We start from the raw sequence: 20,057 nt of genomic DNA, 5'->3' as shown, positions 1-20,057 counted from the left end.
CTGCAAGGGGGCAAGGGCCCCTTAGCGGCGGAAGGTCCAGCTATGAATCAGCGCCTCAGGGGGAAGGGACAGTGGCTTCCTTTTGGAGGGGAACTGGTACACAGCACAGCTGTCCTACTTAGCCAGCCTCCTTCCTAAGCCGCTCTAAACTGTGCCACAGGATTCCGAACACTCGATGACCTGAGTGCCCAACGGGGTCCGTCGATTTCCTAGGGGCTAGCAAGTGCAGGAGAAGAAAGTGTCAGCACCACACTCAGGACACGAGGACAACTGCTACTATCTGAGTGACACTAGCTCACCCCTGACACCCAGGTGCCTGGTTTAACCAGAGCGAACAATGACAACCTCAGTGCTACCGGATGGAAAAGACTCCGTGGCGTCAGGGTCCCCAGCTCAAGATCCCAGCTGTCACTTGGTACTGGTGGGGTCAAGTTCAAATCTCTTGGAGTCTGTTTTCTCATCCAGAAAACAGGGGTAACACCACTCCCTCACAGAGCTGCTGAAAGGGCTAAATGAGGTAACAGATTAAGTGTGTGCAGCAGCACAGCATATGGCACGCAGCACGCACATAATACACCGTAAGGAAAACGCAAGACGCACCTCAGATAGCACCTGAGTGACAGTACATGGAGACTCAAGCCATTTGGTGGAGGAGCTTGTGATCCCTCGAGCCCTGGCTGAGAGCCTGCGCTTTCAGGAAATCCCTAATGAACAGGAAGAAGCATATTTTCCCCGATAATCTCCACTTTATCCCTTTTATTTCCAGTGTACAGTTCTTAATGACCCTCTTGACTGAACTATTGCTCTTCAAAGAGACTTCTTAATAGTTTTGCTTCTGAAGGAAGTTGAAGCTGGATGCTGCCCGGGCTCTTAAGAATAAGCAAAGGGCGGAATCTGATCGTCCAGGGCAGAGACAGGCAGCATCCCGGAGGGAGGAGGCCTTGGACTAGTTTGGAGCTGGGCTCCTCCTGGCTCTTGGGGCACCTCTCTTGCACATCTGTCTGTGCTTCAGTCTCACCATTAAAAACAGACAGAGGCCAGATCTCTGGGCTCCCTCCGGCTTCAATATGATCTGACTGTGTAATTAGTACAACCAGAGATTCGACTTAGTAACTGGCACCTCCCCCAACAACTTGTGTGCAGAAGCTTTGCCATTTGGGCTGCTGATGGACGCCCCGTGCAGGGCCCCGCTGTGGGAAGATGGAAAGGCCGGTCAATTTCTTCCAATTCACCAGCTCTGAGGAGACGGAGGAGGAGATGCCAGTGACTGTTCCAGCAAAAAGCCTCATCCTCACCCACCACAGAAGCCAGCCCACTGCCAGGGACCCCAGGTCCTCAGCGTCCCAGGCCTGGGGCAGAGACCACATATGGAACTTTTTAAAGGAGAATTCTCAGACTGTGGTGTAAATTCAGGCTCACAGAACAGATTATCTGGCACTGACCAGAAATGAAATTTCAGTTGGTTTCTAGATCAGTTTTCTGGTAGGTTGAGGGCACAAGGGTTTGGGGCACATTAAGGCACACCCACCGGGTTCTCTTCCGTAACTTGCCTCGTTGCCAGTGTGGTCAGCTGAAGCCAGGATGCTGGATGTTGACTTTATTTTCTTCTCAGCTTTGCTGTCTCTGGCTTGGTATTGATTATTCCTTTATGTGAGTTATACCAAGGTTACCACATAAAATACAGGACACCCACGTCAATCTGAATGTCAAGTAGACAATGCATCATTTTTTGATGTAAGTGTACTTCCTTGCAACATTTGGAGCATACTTATGTGGAAGCTGACTCGTTATTTATCCGAAGTTCAAATTTAATTGGCCATCCTGCATTTTTATTTGCTAAATATGATAACCCTACTTAAATCAATTTTAAGCAAAGACTAGCTGCTTCTTAGTCTCAAAGTACAACAACATTTCAAACCCAACTTTTCCCCTGCTAACAAAAATCTCTCAAAGCAAAACCTGTCTTTTTATTTCCAGGACATGTTTTTAAAAATATGTCTATGAGTATCAAATAAAAACAACAACAAAAAAGATGGATCTTCTTACAAGTCCCCCTAACTTAAGAGCTCAGCATGCCACTAGCCACAGGCATGGCGCCAGCTAGCTCTCTGGGCATCCCCAACTCAACAGCAATTGGCTTCCGACTCATCAGGGTAACGGGCAGAAGGGACGAGGTGCAGAGTTCACAGGTGGCCACTTCCCCAAAGAGGTCTGCAGGCCTGGGGGACAGTGAGGAAGCAGTGCTACTGGCAGAGGAATGACAGGAAGCAGTGCCACCACCAACTGCCACAGAACACACACGCCCCTCTACCAAGAGCAGCACCCACCACAAGGACAAGTTAATTGTGAGAGGAAAGGAAAAGTGACTGTCCAGGAGTCAAGGGACAGACACATCCCACCTGCCCTCACCGTGGCTTCTCCCAGTCTTGAACCTGCGCTGGTAACCGGGAGCCCCGCCCACACGCTGCCAGCATTCTGGGCAGACCGGAGCTGTGAGGCCTTGGATGGGGCACAGTGCTGGGGGAGGTGACGAGGCAAAAGTTCTTTAAAATCACAGACTTTCACTCTGATCAAAAGTTACTCATATAATACGATGGTCTTAAATTTTTATTTTGCATGGTGGTATACAGTCTGAATGACTAGCGTGTAATCCAAAGTGGTTTTTATAACCTTTGCTCTTCAAAGCAGTGTTAGTGCTGCTGTAGGGCAAAGTCCTCACTGACAAATTACATTCGTGAAACGCAATCGAGCAGGGAGCGCTGATGCCATATATTACAATGTGGCTCTAAGGAGGCCATTCCCCGACTTTTCACAGCAAAGGGGATCAAGAACTAAAAGTACCTTAGAAAAATCAAAGGGCACTGAAAGCACCCTCTTACATAAAGATCAGGCTGGTCAGTTATTAATCCATGGTGCTCAAAAGTGAGAGAATTAAACTGAAGGCTAAAATCTGGTGAATCTTCTCACTTCCTCTTCTTGGTGGAATACAGCTTTTCTTCAAGTGGGACTGGGACGATCCCTTCACACTCTTTCACTTCCTGGGTCAGAGGGTGTTTTACAATATTTGGTCTAATCACATCAATGTCTCGAGACAAATGCTCCATTATGCCTTCAACAGTTGTTGTCGGTGCGTAAAAATCCACCAAGAAATACCTGCAATAAAATAAAAATTTGTGAATGTGCTGCATTCTGAAATATAGTAAGCTCACTATTTTGGTCTATGTTTTTGTTTTACTCCTCTCCACATACAGACATCAACTACCTACAAACACACATACACATCTTTGTCAAAAGAGAAACTGCCAGCTGACCAGCTGAACCGAAGTGTAGTGCTGTGCCCGACCTCCCTTTTCCTACGGCCTTTCCCATTACACTCCACTGAATTTTTCAATCCATTAGTTGATGATTTTTGTGAAAACTCTATGAGTCTTCTAATTTTCCAAAGGATTTTACAAGTGACTTAACGCACCTAAGAGATACAGTAAGTATCAGCCATACTTCACAAACTAGAAAAAGGTTAAGAAAGGCCTGGGACTCATCTAAGACTATCCAGCACATTCAAGAACTGACAAGGAACAAAAGAAAACTACTTGAATCTTGGGTGACAGAAAGAATTTAACATTCATCTACTCAGACCAGACTAATACAGACAGACATCTCATACAGCTCACTGGTCTTCAGTCTTAATAACTTTATCAGTAGTTGGCTGTATGCCGATGCAAAGGAATAAGTGTCTCTATTCCCTGCCCACCCCACCCATGCTCTGTTGCAAAAGTTGAAGCCTCACTTGTACTGTTTGGTTTGGACCACGGTGCTGTTAAAGGACAGTTTTCAGCGCAGTATTTCAGAATTCTACAATGTTCCAGCTGGTTCAGATGACCTTTGACACCACTTATTTGGTTCCAGCCACACTCTTCTCCCAAGCATATTCCCATCCTAGGTCTTTGCACTCTTTGTGCCTCTACCAGAAATATTCTTCACCCTAGTTCCACACGGCTCATCCCTCACTTCCATCACGTCTTGTCCAAAAGTCACCTTGTCAGACAGCCCTTCTGCCCCACCCACCCAGCCTCATCCCTCTTACCTCCCTTTCTTAATGCTTTATTTTTTTCCCCATAGCACTTTATCACCACTAACACAGTGTATATTTGTTTACAGTCTGTCTCACTCCACTGAAACGTAACTGCCCTAGGAAGAAGGACTTTGTTGCTACATCCCCAGCACCTTGAGCATAGGCTAACGTACATCAGGTCCACAGTAAATATTTCACAGTGGTGTGTTGGCATGAAAGGTGGAATTCTCACAGAAAGCAGGAAAGACCAAAGTAAAAATGAACAAATTCAGCAAGGAAGAACGTTATTAGAAAAAGTATGGCATTTTGTGTAGTTCTACACAAGGAGAGGGTTCAAAACTCATATGAAAAATTCCCAACTTCCCATGTGACCATTCACAAGCCTAGTGGGAAAGTTATTCAAGTAAAAATAATTAAAAGTTAAAGCACAGAAAAATATATATCATGCAAAAACACTAACCAAAAGAGAGTTGAAGTGGCTACAGTAATATCAGACAAAGGAGACTTCTGAGCAAAAAAAAAATTATCAGGGGGAAAAAGAGACAATACTTAACGATGGGTTCACCAAGAAGACACAAAATTCCTAAATGTGTACTTACAGATAACAGAGCTACAACATACAGAAAGTAAAAACTAACAGAACTGAAAAGAGAAAGAGACAAATCCACAATTATAGGTGGAAACTTTTAACATTCGTCTCAGTAATCAACAGATCTAGTACACAGAAAACCAGCAAGGTTAGAGAAGAAGCAAACACCACCCTCAACCAACTGGATCTGACATTTATAGACCCCTCCACCCAACAACAGCAAGATACATATTGGTTCTCAAGGGCATACAAAACATTTACCAAGGACGACCATATTCTGGCCATAAAATGAGCCCAGAATATGGGCTCATTTTCAGTACATCTAAAGGGATTCGAGTCATACAGAAAAATCTTGAGAAAATCCCCAAATACTTGGAAACTAAACATACATCTAAATAACCTATGGGTCAAAGAAGAAATCAAAAGGGAAATCACAAAATACCTTGAATTGAATGAAAATGAAAACAACACATCAAATTTGGAGAATGCCACTAAAGCAGTACTTAGCAGTAAACTTACAGCACTAAACATCTATGTAAGACTAGAAGAAGGGCCTCAAATCAATGACCTCAGCTTCCACCTTAAGAAACTAGGAAAAGAAGAGCAAATTAAATGCAAAGTAAGACCAAAAAAGAAAATAATAAAAATCAGAGCACAAATCCCTGAAGCAGGAAAAACAATAGAGAACATCAGTGACACCAAATACTAGTTCCCTGAGATCAATAAAACTGATACAATTCCAATCGGATTGATCAGTAAAAAGAGATAAGATACAAATTACCGATATTTAGGAATGAGAAAGGTGAAACGACTACAAAGTTTACAGATATTAAAAGAATGGTAAGGGAATATCATAAAAAAAACTTTTGCAATAAATTGACAACCTAACTGAAATTCCTTGAAAAATACAAACTATCAAAACTCACTCAAAAAGGAACAGATGACCTGAATAGCCCTATATCTATCAAAGAAATTAAATTTGTAGTTAAAAACCTTCCCCCAAGGATAACTATAGGCACAAATGGTTTCACTGGCAAACTCTACCAAATGTTTAAGAAAAAAATACCAATTCTGATACAAATTGGTCTGGAAAGTAGGACAACACTTTTGAACTTGTCCTATGAAGTCAGCATTACCCTGGTACCAAGACCACACAAAGACACTAAAAGAAAAGAAAAAAACAGACCAACATCCCTCATAAACGTAAATGAAAAGATTTTAAACAAAATTTTAGCAAATTGACTACTAGAATATATAAAAAGGACAATATATCCTGACCAAGTAGGATTTAGTCCAAGAATGCAAGATTGGCTTAACATTTGAAAGTCAACAAAAAATCACCATATTAACAAACTAAAAAAGAAAAACCATGTGATCATTCCAATAGATGCAGAAAACAGCATTTAGCAAAATCCCATATCCATTCCTGATAAAAACTCTCAGCAAGCTCGGGAAAGAAGGAATCTTTTACACCCTTATAAAAAGCATCTTTGAAAAACCTACCGCTAACATCATACTAACTGGTCAAAGTCTGAATGCTTTCCCCCTAAGAGCGGGAACAAACAAGAACGTCTACTCTCATTACTTCTATCTACATTTTACTGAAGTGCCTTGCCAGTGCAATAAGGCAAGAAAAAAAAGAAGTAAAAAACATCCAGGTTGGGCTTCCCTGGTGGTGCAGTGGTTGAGAGTCCGCCTGCTGATGCAGGGGACACGGGTTTGTGCCCTGGTCTGGGAAGATCCCACATGCCACGGAGCGGCTGGGCCTGTGAGCCATGGCCGCTGAGCCTGCGCGTCCAGAGCCTGTGCTCTGCAGTGGGAGAGGCCACAACACTGAGAGGTCCATGTACCGCGAAAAACAAACAAACAAAAAACATCCAGGTTGATAAGGAAAAAGTAAAACTGTCTTTATTTGCAGATGTCACGAACGTGTATACAGAAAAATCTGAAGAAGCTTATGGAAAAGATACCAGACTGTAAGTTTAACAAGGTTGCAAGATACAAGATCAATAAACAAAAATCAACTGTATTTCTATATACTAGCAACAAATAATCAGACCTTGAAATTAAATATTTAGTGATAAATCTGACAGAAGATGTGCAAGACTTGTAAATTAAAACTATAAAACATTGCTGAAAGAAGTTAAAGAAAACATACATAAATAGAGAGGTATACCTTGTTCGTGGGTAGGAAGATTCAACTTGTTTAGTTGTCTGTTTTCCCAAACTGACATAAAGAGTCAAAAGAATCCCAGTCAGGGGCTTCCCTGGTGGCGCAGTGGTTGAGAGTCTGCCTGCCGATGCAGGGGGCGCGGGTTCGTGCCCCGGTCCGGAAGGATCCCACATGCTGCAGAGCGGCTAGGCCCGTGAGCCATGGCGGCTCAGCCTGTGCGTCTGGAGCCTGTGCTCCGCGACGGGAGAGGCCACAACAGTGAGAGGCCCACGTACCGCAAAAAAAAAAAAAAAAAAGGAATCCCAGTCAAAATCCTAAGGCTTTTTTGTTAGAAATTGACAACTGATTCTTAAGTTCACATAGAAATTCAAAAGACCAAGAACAGCCAAAACAACTTTGATAAAGAATGAAGTTGAAGGACTAACACTGCCTGATTTCAAGACTTACTATAAAGCTATGGTAATCAAGACAGTATGGCATTTATATAAAGATAACCAAATAGATCAATAGAATAGGGAGTTCAGAAATAGACCCAAATGCACAACTGATTTGTGACAAAGGTGCAAAGGCAATTCAGTAAAGAAAGGATAGTCCTTTCAACAAAAGGTGCTGGAACAATTTGATATCCATAGGCAAAAAAATGAGCTCTTCGATCCATGCTTGTACCATACACAAAAATTAACTCAAACTAGAACCCAAATCTAAACATAAAACACAAAGCTAGAAAACTAGAAGAAAACACAGGAGAAAATCCTTGTGACCTTGGGTTAAGCAAAGATTCCTTAGACATGACACCAAAAGCACAATCCATAAAAGAAAAATTTGATATTTTAGACTTCATCAAAATTAAAAACTGCTCTTTGAAAGACACTCTTAAGATAATAAGAAGACAAGCCATGCACTGGGACTTGCAAACTCATATTTGATAAAGGACTTATTTCTAGAATATTAAAAACTCTCAAAGTTTAATTAAAAAAACAATTTTTAAAAATGGACATAAAATTTGAAAAGGCATTTCACTGAAGATATACAATGGCGAGGAAGCATATGAAAAGATGCTTAATACCACTAGTCGTTAGAGAAATGCAAACTAAAACCACAAAGAGTTACCTACTAGAATGGCTAAAAAATGACCATACCAAGTGTGGTGAGCATGTAGAGGAAGTGACACTCTCATACACTGCTAGTGGGAATGCAAAATGATACAACCAACTTTGGAAACCAGTGTGGCAGTCTCTTAAAAAGTTAAACATACACCTGCCATTATGATCAAGCCATTCCATTCCTAGGTTTACCCAAGAAAATTAAAGCATATGCCCACAGAACAACTTCTACATCGATGTTCATAGCAGCTTTACTTGTAACAACCAGAAACTGGAAATAACACAAATATCCATTAACATGTAAACTGATAAGCAAACTGTAGTATATCCATAAAATGGCATACTACTCAGCAATAAAAAGGGATAAACTATTAATACATACCACTGATGAATCTCATAATAATTTCGCTGAGTAAAAGAAACTAGAGTAAAAAAGAGTACATACTGTCTGATTCTATCTAAATAAGATTTTAGAAAATATAAGCTAATCTATAGTGAAAGAAAGGAGATCAGATGGTGGATAAGTGGAAGGAAGGATCACAAGAGGCAGGAGGAAACTTTAGGGTGACCAATTTATCATCTTGATCGTGGTGATTTCATGGGTTGACATATATGTGCAGTTTATTATGTGTCATTTATACCTCTACAAAGCTGCTGATTTTAAAATGGTATGTAGAAGTTGAATGAGCAGGACTTGGTCAATGACTCGATATAGAATGGTGGTGATGAGGAGTAACTACAGCTGATGAAGACACCGAGGGTTTTTCAAGAAATGAAATAAAGGACTTCCCTGGTGGCGCAATGGTTGGGAGTCCACCTGCCGATGCAGGGGACACGGGTTCGTGCCCCGGTCCGGGAGGATCCCACATGCCGCGGAGCGGCTAGGCCCATGAGCCATGGCCGCTGAGCCTGCGCGTCCAGAGCCTGTGCTCCGCAACGGGAGAGGCCACAACAGTGAGAGGCCCGCGTACCGCAAGAAAAAAACAACGAAGAAATGAAATAAAAATGCCAATTCCTCCACGACCTGGCAAACTTCTTGATCACTGACTTGCACGTGTGCTCAACAATGAGACCACCATTTGGGCTTACTCTGAAAATTACACACCAACCTGGCCAAATCTTCCAAGGTTTAATTCTACTTGTTTATTTCTACTCCACAAAGCAGGCACTATGGTTGCAATCAGCCAACTTAAGAACTGCTCATTTGTTCAATGGTTAATTATTGATTACTTACCTTGAGTAAGGCTCTGAATTAGAGCTTAAAAAATAAGTGTATGAAGTACCTAGGGGTAAGATGGGAATAAAGACACAGACCTACTAGAGCATGGACTTGAGGATATGCGGAGGGGGAAGGGTAAGCTGTGACAAAGTGAGAGAGTGGCATGGACATATATACACTACCAAACGTAAAATAGATAGCTAGTGGGAAGCAGCCGCATAGCACAAGGAGATCAGCTCGGTGCTCTGTGACCACCTGGAGGGGTGGGATAGGGAGGGTGGGAGGGAGGGAGACGCAAGAGGGAAGAGATATGGGAACATATGTATATGTATAACTGATTCACTTTGTTACAAAGCAGAAAATAACACACCATTGTAAAGCAACTATACTCCAATAAAGATGTTAAAAAAAAAAAAGTGTAATCGACCTTAAATTACCTTCTCCTTGTCAACTCTAAGCACTTTTCCCACTCCTCCAACCCCCAATAATTATGGCCGCCTGGTGGCCAGGGCTGGGAACGCTCTCATTCAACATGGCCTCCAGCATCTCTCTTCCCTTTCTTTATCCATCTGTTCTTTCATCCAGTATACATCAAAATGTCTTGCCTAGCTACCATGGACAAGTTATGACCTCACCCTCTGTCTGTTAACATCCCACAATACTTCGTTCTATAGCAGCAGTTTTTCTTTAAACACATACACGTCCTCTCTGAGCTCCCTCCTCTTTCCTTGCTTTTCGTCTAGTTTCCCTAGAAGTGTCTTCCTCTTTTGCTTTACTCCACTTAAAGCCCTGATAGCCGGAGGCAGTGCACTGTGAAATGCCATCTATTACACAGGGTAACATACGGAGGGAAATGCTTAGCGAGGGCCTGACATGCTCTGGGCACAGTTACCACTGCCAGCCCTGTAAATGCTCCACACCCCCCCACCAGAGAGTACACAGGTGTCTCTTGCTCTAGTGAGTTAAGCCTGCCCGTCTTTACGGTCAAGTATTCAAGTTACTCAGATAGCATATCTGGGGTTCAGCAAGCATTGTCTTCTTCCATTTTCCATTCTTCTACACCACAGAGGTATTTTTATGGGCTAGCCTCTGAGTCTAAACATGTTTCTAAGAGAGAGTGTGTTTACGACAGCCAACAAGCAACTCACCTGCCCACAAATCAGTTATCGTGCAGTCTTCCTGAGCAGTATCCTCCATACACTGGCACTCACCAAATAATGCTAAGAAATAACCCAAAGCTTTTTGGATACCATTTTGTGATAAGGGTAAAAAGAATACCCAAGGATGGAAACTAGAGGCCAGATATTATTTCAGAAATGTAAAGGCAAGTGTCTTAGATAGAACTTTCTTTTAAACAGTTCCTGAGGGAGAGGAGGAGGAAGTGGAAGCTCCACTCCATGTGGCAACTCAGGAAGTGCAAGAGGAAGTGGTGCTGGGTGCTGGTGTGGGCCCAGCAGCCTTCTCCCCAGCAACAACTAGCACTGTTCAAAGTGGTTTCCTACACATTATCTCCTTTGAATTTTATAATGATTAAGTCGTTAGTTCAAGGTCACTCAGCTACTAAGCAGCCTCAGCCAGGATTCTAAGAGTACGTCTTTTGACTCCAGGACATAAGAAGCCACAGAGAACTTTGGGATCACTGGGTTACAGAACCCCAGTGAATGGGGAGAGGACCATGAAGACGACGCAGTCCAACCCCTTCCGCTGCTTTCAAGGGAACTGATCTGCACCAGGTCACAAAGGGAGAGGCAGGATCCAGACTCCAGACCCCTCAGCTCCCACTCTGTCAACTGCATCTCTTGCTAGCCAGCAACTGGCATTCTGAAGGTTTCTCAAGGATAAAGAAAAGCACTAGAAAAAGGTCTGAGAACCCTAAGCTTGGCTTCAGGAGGCTCTGTTACTACCAAAACCCCTCCAGCCTTTACCTTCTTTTAGCTACTCTGCCTTCCCTCTACCAGTCAGGACACTCATCCAGCAACCAAACCCAAACAAAAGCACTGGCCAAGATGAAAATGGGTTAGTGCCCACAGCCACAGCTGTGACAGTCACTTCATGCTTATCACACTGTTGATCTACGCCTGGGGCGCATGTGGGCAAGACTGCTTCTACTCCCATGCTCCTTATTGCACTGTGGAAATTTCCACAAAAAGGAAACACCACCAAGACAGAGAAGGGGCTAGGAGTGGCTCAGAGATGGGCAGATCTTACTGTATTCAGAGTTGAAAGCTAACCTTACATTCACAGTTGAAAGCTAACCTCTTGGACTTCCCTGGTGGCGCAGTGGTTAAGAATCTACCCGCCAATGCAGGGGACACGGGTTTGAGCCCTGGTGCAGGAAGATCCCACATGCTGCTGAGCAACTAAGCCCACAACTACTGAGCCTGTGTTCTAAAGCCCGTGAGCCACAACTACTGAGCCCGCGAGCCACAACTACTGAGCCCGTGTGCCACAACTACTGAGCCCGTGTGCCACAACTACTGAAGCCCACATGCCTAGAGCCTGTGCTCCACAACAAGAGAAGCCACCGCAATGAGAAGCCCGCGCACCACAACGAAGAGTAGCCCCTGCTTGCTGCAACTAGAGAAAAGCCCGGGTGCAGCAACAAAGATCCAATGCAGCCAAAAATAAAACAAATAAAATAAAATAAATTAATTTAATTTAAAAAAATAGCTAACCTCTTACCTCCACATCTCCCTCCAGGGAACCAAGCTGTCCCTCCCCACTGTGAGGGAAACAAGCAGGAGTCCAGGACAACCTCTATCTGCCTTAGCGGCCCAAGCACACAGGTCAATAGTTCTTTAAGGCTTTCCCACACAGAGATGCACTGACCAATTCTTGGTTACTGCCAGGATATATTCTTCTTCTCGCTGATTTATCTTGGACAAACTTAACCATCAATGAACATCTACTATGGGCAAACCTCAGGAGACTAAAAAGATGAGGTACACATGGCCTTGACCCCCTGGAACATTGAGTCCAGCTGGGGAGAGAAGTCACAAGGGCCACAGTGTTAGCAGAAACCCAGGCTTCCAAGACCTGCACACATCTCCCAGTCCCGCAGGAGACTGTGGAAATGACGCGGCGGTCATGGACACCTCACTCCTAGCTACTGGGTTTTTCTTTTCTTTTTTGAATTTTTGAACTTCATTTTATTTATTTTTTTATACAGCAGGTTCTAATGTTAGTTACCTATTTTATACGTATTAGTGGGGTTTTCTAACCACAGGTGACCTAAGGAATGACAATGAGAAGTGAAGCCCAGAAACAGTCTACTTGGAGTTGTAGGTCTGGGCAGCTTCTGATGCCTACAAGGATCCCCTTCCCATGACAACACAGGTCCATAACAGACCTGTAAAAACAGGAATTAGGTTGACAAAACAACCTCGGAACTCCCTACATCCCACTGAAATCTGCCATGGAGAAGCCATTCTGAAATACAGATGAGCTGCTGTTCAAGGAAGGGGGCCAAAAGAGGGGCTCGGTATCTCCAGAGGAATCTGCTCCACCTTTATCCCACAATGAGATAACAATATTTGCTTCTTCCCCTAACCTAGCTACGCAGAATCAAAACACAAGACCAAACGTCGTAACACGTCTAACATGTAGACTCGCATCTCCATTCTCGGGATAAGCTCCTCACTCAAGGTAGTTTACAATTATGACTATAATTACAACTGCCTAGACATGCCCAAAAGCTGACATTCCAATAAGGAAAAAAAAAAAAAATCAAGTTCTCCAAATAGCCAGTTTTCCATTCTCCACATTTACTCTGATCGGTGATTAAATCAATATATGAACCAATCATTTTGGAAAAATCCAGTTTAGCAATCTCAAATCTAACTACAGTCTACATTCCCAGCACCTCCAACTACATGTTCAGTACCACCAGTGAAATGGTTCTGCACACCAGGTAGCCAGGGTAGCACTGCTCTCGCCTTCAACACAAATCCCAGTGGTGTTGACATTTCAAGGTGTATTGTCCCACATGTGGTTCTCATTATAGAATCACTTCATCCGCAAGGTAGACATCAGCTTCTCTCTTTTCTATAGAAAAGCACTTGGATTTTAGGTGGCACCAACGCTGCAGAAGTAGAAGCAAGGAAATGATGGATACCGGCAAGGAGAGAAAGGACAAAAAAAGGTTTAGTACACTAGTGCCTTTCTCATCACAGTCCCATGTTCAAAAGTTGGAGGAACAGGGAACCATCTCGTAGGCAGAACTGCCCACGTGGTCTTGAAGGTAACAGTTAACCCTTTCTATATTTCTTAAGACACGCACTACAAAACTCTCCACTACATGACTGAAACCCCACAGAGATCTGAGAAGACCCAGAGAAAGCGCTTGCCCAGGACAGACTGAGCCCAGTGCCACCAAGCATACTCCATCCCCAGCTCAGCTTCTCGAGGGAGCCAGCAGCCCTCAGCGTCCTTTCTGCCCTCCTCTCTAGGCAACAAGACCAGCAAACCACTCAGTGGCCTCCTGACACAATGCTCTGCAGCCTGCCAGACCTCACCCACCCGAGTGGCTTCTTGCAACGCACCTAAACACTAAAGGTTCTATTTGGTTTTTATTTCACTTCCGTCTTCACCCTACAGTTACAAGTTGTCCATAGAAAGTGCCTGCTTGAATGTGAGTTTTCTTTGTCTGTCTCTCTCAGTCACACACTCACTCACAGCCTCGCCCTCCCCCTCGCAGATGAGTGGAAATTTCCACTGAAGCGCTCAGTGGCTCCCCGTGAGTGGGGTGGGGGAGGGAGAGGAGAGGGATTTGCAGCCAGGAAGCCTCTTCAAGCCTTTTGGAACATAGGAAACAGATCCGTTTGAATGCCAGTTCCTAGACTGTATCCGTTAAACCTTGCTGGATTCAGGCTTCGCTGAAGCAGTGAATTATTCTCCTTAAAAGCAAGACAGCCTCTGCATGGAAAAGCCCCATTCCTTTTTTAAAATCCGTTGGGTCTCATACATTTTAAAAACTACCAAACCTGCTGCAGAATTCTTACAAATCTTGGGACACTGCCACTAAAAAGAAACCTCCAAGGCCACAGCAGCCCTGCCCTGAAACCCCATCGTGAAGCACCTACACACAAGAATGGGGTCAGGATGCTGGCCTGGACTTAACGCTGGCAGGAAAGCACAAGAACATAGAAACGTTAGCTAACGGGAAAACTACAGAGGAGAATCAATCTCCTCTAGAGAGGGTGCCAGCACTCTTGGAGTTAGCTGCAGACACATTTGGAGAGCAAGTCAGTAAAATTCCACTGATTCACCATACAGCCAGTTATTTTTATCATTCTGCTTACCCGTAAACAGAAGGGCGTCTTATATGGAGGCCCGCAGATCTTTGCTATAAGCACCTATTCACATTTTAAACACATGAGAACAGACAAAGGAGGGACAAAACAGGCAAGAAAAACCTCCTTCACTACTTAAGAGTTCTCATACACACACATTCTGAAGTCAGCCCAATCGCACTGCAGTGAAAGCAGAGGTGGTAAAAACAGTCAAAGCAATCTGGGGCATCTTTTTACAAACAGGCACAAGCCCATCGCTGCATTATAGACTACGGTTTCTTCTAAGGTTCCCTCTCCTGCACCAGAAATCCCTCTTAGTCTCAGTCCAGCCCCATCTAGTGGAAAGAGAGCCTTAAACCAGTCTGTGCAGCCCTGGAGGAAGATGCTAAGGCAGTTCTGGCAGAGGGTGACTGATACTATGATTCAGTAAAAACCTGCCTCTTCTGAGCAAGGGTCTAAATGAGCACTTACTCCCTTCTGCCTGTGTAACACTGTCCCCTTTTAGACACCAAGGAATACAGAAAGAATTTTCCACAACAACCACCTTGCCTTTCTCAGACAGTTGATGAGGGTACGAAGGTGAGCATGTGAAAGCACAAAGGAAAGATAATCTGGGGGGGCCCCCAGGAGACCAAAGCAAATCCAGAGCTGAGAATAAATTCCAGCCCCTCTAAGACCATCCCCCCCCCAACCCCCCACTCTACCCCCAGCTCTTAATCATGCTCCAGTGGTTTCCAGACACTGCCTCGTGAAATGGGTGGTGAGTGAGGCCAGAAGCCTCTGTGGGGAAAAACGGTCCGAAGACCCAAACTTCCCAACCATCCCAACCTGGCCCAAACAGCAAGAGGGCATCCGGTCAACTCTTCCCTGTCACTAGGGGACATAAATGACTCGTCCAATTCTATTGACCCTCAGAGATTATGCGTTTAAGTAAGTTTCTGTGGATCAGCCTGGGAACTTAACCATCAAGTTGTTCCAATGGGAAAATAGGTTCCCAGTTATAAACAATAAACTTACAGACAAATTCCTGGAATGTAACCTGTTCCCAAAGTCAGGACTGACTACATTAATATTTGGAATATAATGATTATTTTTTTTGGCATAAACTGGTAATAGGCTTGATATAATAATAAACACCAGGTACCACTTTCAAGGTGCCACCTCCTCCTTTTGGAAAGCTTCCCAAATAACCCTAAAGTAGCACTATCTCTCCTACCTAAGCACTCTCTCAGTCCATTCTTCTTTCGGGCAGGCCTACTTGGCATGTGTGTAGCAGGGGTATGGATTTGGGGGAAGGTGAGATGGGAGGCAATCACTCAACATGATGGAAGTAACTGCAAGAGAGGCGCCTGGCTGTCAGCCTCGGTCAGAGGGACGGTTCTGTACTGGGCCCCTGTGTTTACAGCCCCTTGGCTGGTGCCTAGGTTAGCCATATGCAGTCATGTCTTTAATTCAAGTGAAAACTCCTTGAGATCAAGAACCACAACGATCCTAAGAACCACCCTGAGACCTAGGAATGCCACTAGGATATACCATTTCTTCCCACAAAACGTAAAAGCAACAAACACTTAAAACCAACAGGACCACAATGCAATGTGGATTCATGGAGGGCATCTAGGGCTCACTCGTTAGCCAGTTAAAAAACCGGCTCTCAACATATCAACCTCAGGAGTCAAACCAGTGCCCCACCAAAATTACAGATACGTTTCACGGCCTCCAGGGCTGTTTGAAAAGAGCCAAAAACTTCTGAATGCTAATAAATGCATAACACACAAGTCCACCCTGTTTCTTCTCAACCACTTCATAAAAGTGAACCTTCCCAGCACCTAACACACCCTGGCACATAGTCTCCTTCGTACATGCTTGTAATGCCTTCTGTGGCTATGTCAGTGCACAAAAAGAACTTGACAAGTGAACAAAATGCCTACTACAAACGTCACTGGGGTTAGTGACTATGGGAGGACTGGCTGCAGCTAAGGGAATATCAGACTAAGCTTAAGCTCCACAATGCAGCCATCTGACACGCCACTCAATTTTAAATCTTCAAACCAGGGAACTCCCAACTACACTAGCCCCTCGTCTCATTTACCAAAAGCCACTGTGAAGAACATTAGTGAGTGTTACAAAAACAAAGTAACATGGTCAAGTAAAATTGACAAACTAGGGCATCTTATGGAAGGGCTTCTCACCATTTATACGCTAAGGTGTGCTGTGAATTTCCAGGATTAGATCAGGCAAGGCTTCCCACACCTTTTTTTTTTTTTTTGGCCGCGCTGCGCGGTATGCGCGGCATGTGGGATCTTAGTTCCCCGACCAGGGATCAAACCCGCGCCCCCTGCAGCGGAAGCTCAGAGTCTTAACAGTGGACTGCCAGGGAAGTCACTTTTTTTCACTTTTTTTTTTTTTTTTTTTAAGGCTTCCCACATCTGACTGATCACACACACCCTCCAATTTTGGTGGAGCATATCTGTATCACTAGCATTTCAGAGACCACACTTTGGAAAATACTACCTCAAGAAAATAAATACCAGATACTGATTTATCCTCAGAAAAGCAAACTTAAAACATGAACCTCCCCCACTGGGGCTAGGCACCACCTTTTTATGTTGATGTATAATAGACACAGTATGGTATATTTTAAGGATGCTGCTGCTTCTTCTCTGAGGAGTCTGAAAGTAAAAAAACAAACCAACAGAAAAACCACCCAGAAGTAAAATCCTTAACTATAAATGAACTAAGTGACGGCAACACAGCCCTTGGTGGGGCACCGGCACCTTGTCAGGAATCTGGAATGTAGGTCTGGGGTTGTCAGCAGCTCTGGCTTGATTCCAGGTGAGCTCTTCCCAGATCTGAGTTTATTCTATCCATAAAGGAGAAAGAGTACCACCCTACCCCAGCACCGCACACAGAGGCCTGAAAACTAGATGAATTAATGCGGCAGTTCTCAAAGCGTGGTCCTCACAGTAGCAGCAGCAGCGCTACCCACGCACTGTGAGAAATGCAAATTCCAGGATGCTGGTCACACTAGCCCTCAACAAGGTCAAATCCTCTACTTGGAAAGGGAGCAGAAGAGAGCATTCCTACTGTACATCCCTGAAAGCACATAATGAGGAAACTGACTTCTCTCCCTGTTCAGTGCCTTCCATACATAACAGAACCTGACTAATAACTCTTGGCCAAATTTTATATGCTTCTCTTAAAAAAAAAAAAAAGGCAAAAGGATTCATAGCCTTGCTATTAAAACCAAACCCCTTTGTTTGGTTTAAGTTTAAAAAAAATGTTATACACACAGTCTCCATTGCTTACTGTTGTTATGATTGTGGAGAGGAATAAGCCACCCAGCATTTCAGGTTGCCTAGCAACGCCTCAGGCACACTCTTCAGAGGTGCTCTCAAGAAGCTGAACGCTAGCACAAAACAAGGTGAAGCAATCAAAAGAAACGTGCAGTCTGTGCCACATCTCGGCAGAAGGTTTACAAGCAGTAAGAAAGCCCGGCGTCAGGTGTGACTTTACTCGGGCCCATCACGTGTAGCAAACCTGCACAAGGCTGCTTGCCCCACATGACTAAAAGCAGCATCATACAACACCCAGTACTGTCCACAGAGCACATCTTCAGAGGTTATTTCATTTGACCACTGTGACAAAGTGGATGGGAGAACGACCACCTGAGTTCAGTATCCAAGGAAGCCAAGTGACTTGGTCTAGGCCACACAGCTGGGAGCCCCAGAAGGAGAATCAAGTCTTCTAGTCCTGGACTTTCCCTGCTCCGCTAAAAACTGATTCCCGTTTCTCTATCACCTACTTCTAGGAAACCCAACAAAATAAGATTCTTCCTCCAAACCAGAAACCTTGGGCATGAGTTTAGAGAAGCGGCAAACCAACCCAACAAACTGACCTTGAAGAATTTCTACAAGGATAGGTATCACTATAAAATCAAATCCTTGACATGTTTGAGGAACTCGCTATATACTATGTGAGAAAAAGGTCCCATTACAGAAAATTGTGATTAAAATTGGCTGGAATAGGTAAAACCATGTTCCTATTGGGGATTTTAGGCTCTGGTTATACACATTAGTAATAAGTACATTTTGCTTGTTATCTGCAACCTTCATATTTACAAAGGATGCACTGAGTAGGTGGACAACACATTGCTCAATGAGGTGTTTTAAAGGCGAAAGTTAAAGAAATGCCAGGGGAAAACAGTGCTTAAGTTGACGAGAAAAGTTTCCCACAATCAAAAGCTTATAAATGTATTACTGCTGGCATGACCTCTTTGGGAGCTCTGATTAGCTTACTGTGGGTCAGCATAAATGCATCCCATCTGCAACACAACATTGCTGGGGCACGTAACTGCACACCACCTGGCGCAGTGGGGATCTGACTATGAGCGTCTAATAACTCCTGAGATGAATTACACAGCGCACCTTACGGAGCCCACCAAAGGCACGTGTCCAGTGACTCACGAAGGACTTACCCTCCCCTGGTGTGCTGCTGACTGTGGGCGGAGATCCTATAAGGAAGCGCACGCTCGCCCAGGTTCTCCAAGTTCCTCACCACAGCCCCTCTGTCCATCAGGGTTTCAAGTGTACGCTTCAAAGCAGCAGCGGTCTCTGGCTGGTTTTTGTTTTTAAAAAGAAGAAAAAAACACATCAGAATCAATGTAAGAACTAGAAATGATCAAGTGTGGTCAGTTCCAATCATAACAGCTCTATTGGTAGGGATCTTTGGGTAAAAGCAACAGAAACTACTTTTGGCTAACAAAGTTTAAAAAAAAAAAAGAGAGAGAAAGACACATTTATCATAAGGATATGAGATAGCTCACAGATACGAAGGAAAATCTGAAGCAGCAGGCCTTGGAGAGTTCAGGGACCAGAGCAGCTCCAGGGATCTGGGAGGCAGGAACTAATGAGTGTTGTCTTCAGAGTACCTTGGCCAGGATGAATCAGCGCCAATCACTGTCAGTCCTTGTAGCCCATGATTCAAAATTCAAATTCCAGGGAAAGAGCATCCTCTTGGCAGGACACTTTGACCATCTCACCAAAACCATAGACAGCCAGTGGGAAAAGGGGTTGTCTCCCAAAGAAAAACTGAGAGATTGTAACCAAAAGGGAGAAAGGATGAGTAAGACCCAATCTCTGCCCGCATGGAGCTTACAATCTAAGAAAGACATGAACTCAAAAACCCATGTAAGAAGGCCAGAAGGCAGAACACCGGAAGTGACATAGGGACCAGAGAGCTCATGAAAAGAGAAAGCACATTCAGTTGGAAGAAGGGTTCCATTAAAGAAAGCGGTCTGGAGGGGAGCCCTGGAAAATGACAACGGGAGATGCAAAGAACAAACAAACCAGGCATTGAGTAAAAGAGCAGAGACAAGAAAGTATTGAGGAAACAGCTAGGAGTCCCATCTGTTGAAGTACAGGACAAGGAGGACTGAGAAGTTAAGATCGTAGGTTGGGTCCAAGTATATAAACAATCAATACCTGTTACTAAAAACCAAAATTGAAACAATATAAAATCCCATCATCCAGAGATAAAGGACTTCAAATATTTTGGTGAATTTCCTTCCAGATAGCCCTCTATGCACATGTATACACCAAAAACTTTTGGAAG

The 20,057-nt window shown here is 44.0% G+C and overlaps 1 protein-coding gene across 1 annotated transcript in view; it reads right to left on the bottom strand.

The window, feature by feature from the left end:
- Positions 1–2,589: 2,589 nt before the first annotated feature.
- Positions 2,590–20,057, bottom strand: part of MRPS6 (mitochondrial ribosomal protein S6) — a 66,506-nt gene continuing 49,038 nt past the window's right edge. Inside the window, exons 3-4 of the mRNA XM_060150890.1 lie at positions 18,922–19,061; positions 2,590–3,153 (exon numbers count right to left, since the gene is read on the bottom strand). Of these exons, the coding sequence (XP_060006873.1) occupies positions 2,964–3,153; positions 18,922–19,061 (330 nt within the window). The 3' untranslated portion in view covers positions 2,590–2,963. The remainder of the gene's footprint in view (positions 3,154–18,921; positions 19,062–20,057) is intronic.

Source organism: Lagenorhynchus albirostris, chromosome 5, assembly GCF_949774975.1.
Source record: "Lagenorhynchus albirostris chromosome 5, mLagAlb1.1, whole genome shotgun sequence".
Taxonomy (NCBI): domain Eukaryota; kingdom Metazoa; phylum Chordata; class Mammalia; order Artiodactyla; family Delphinidae; genus Lagenorhynchus; species Lagenorhynchus albirostris.
This window is presented reverse-complemented; position numbering and strand designations above follow the sequence as displayed.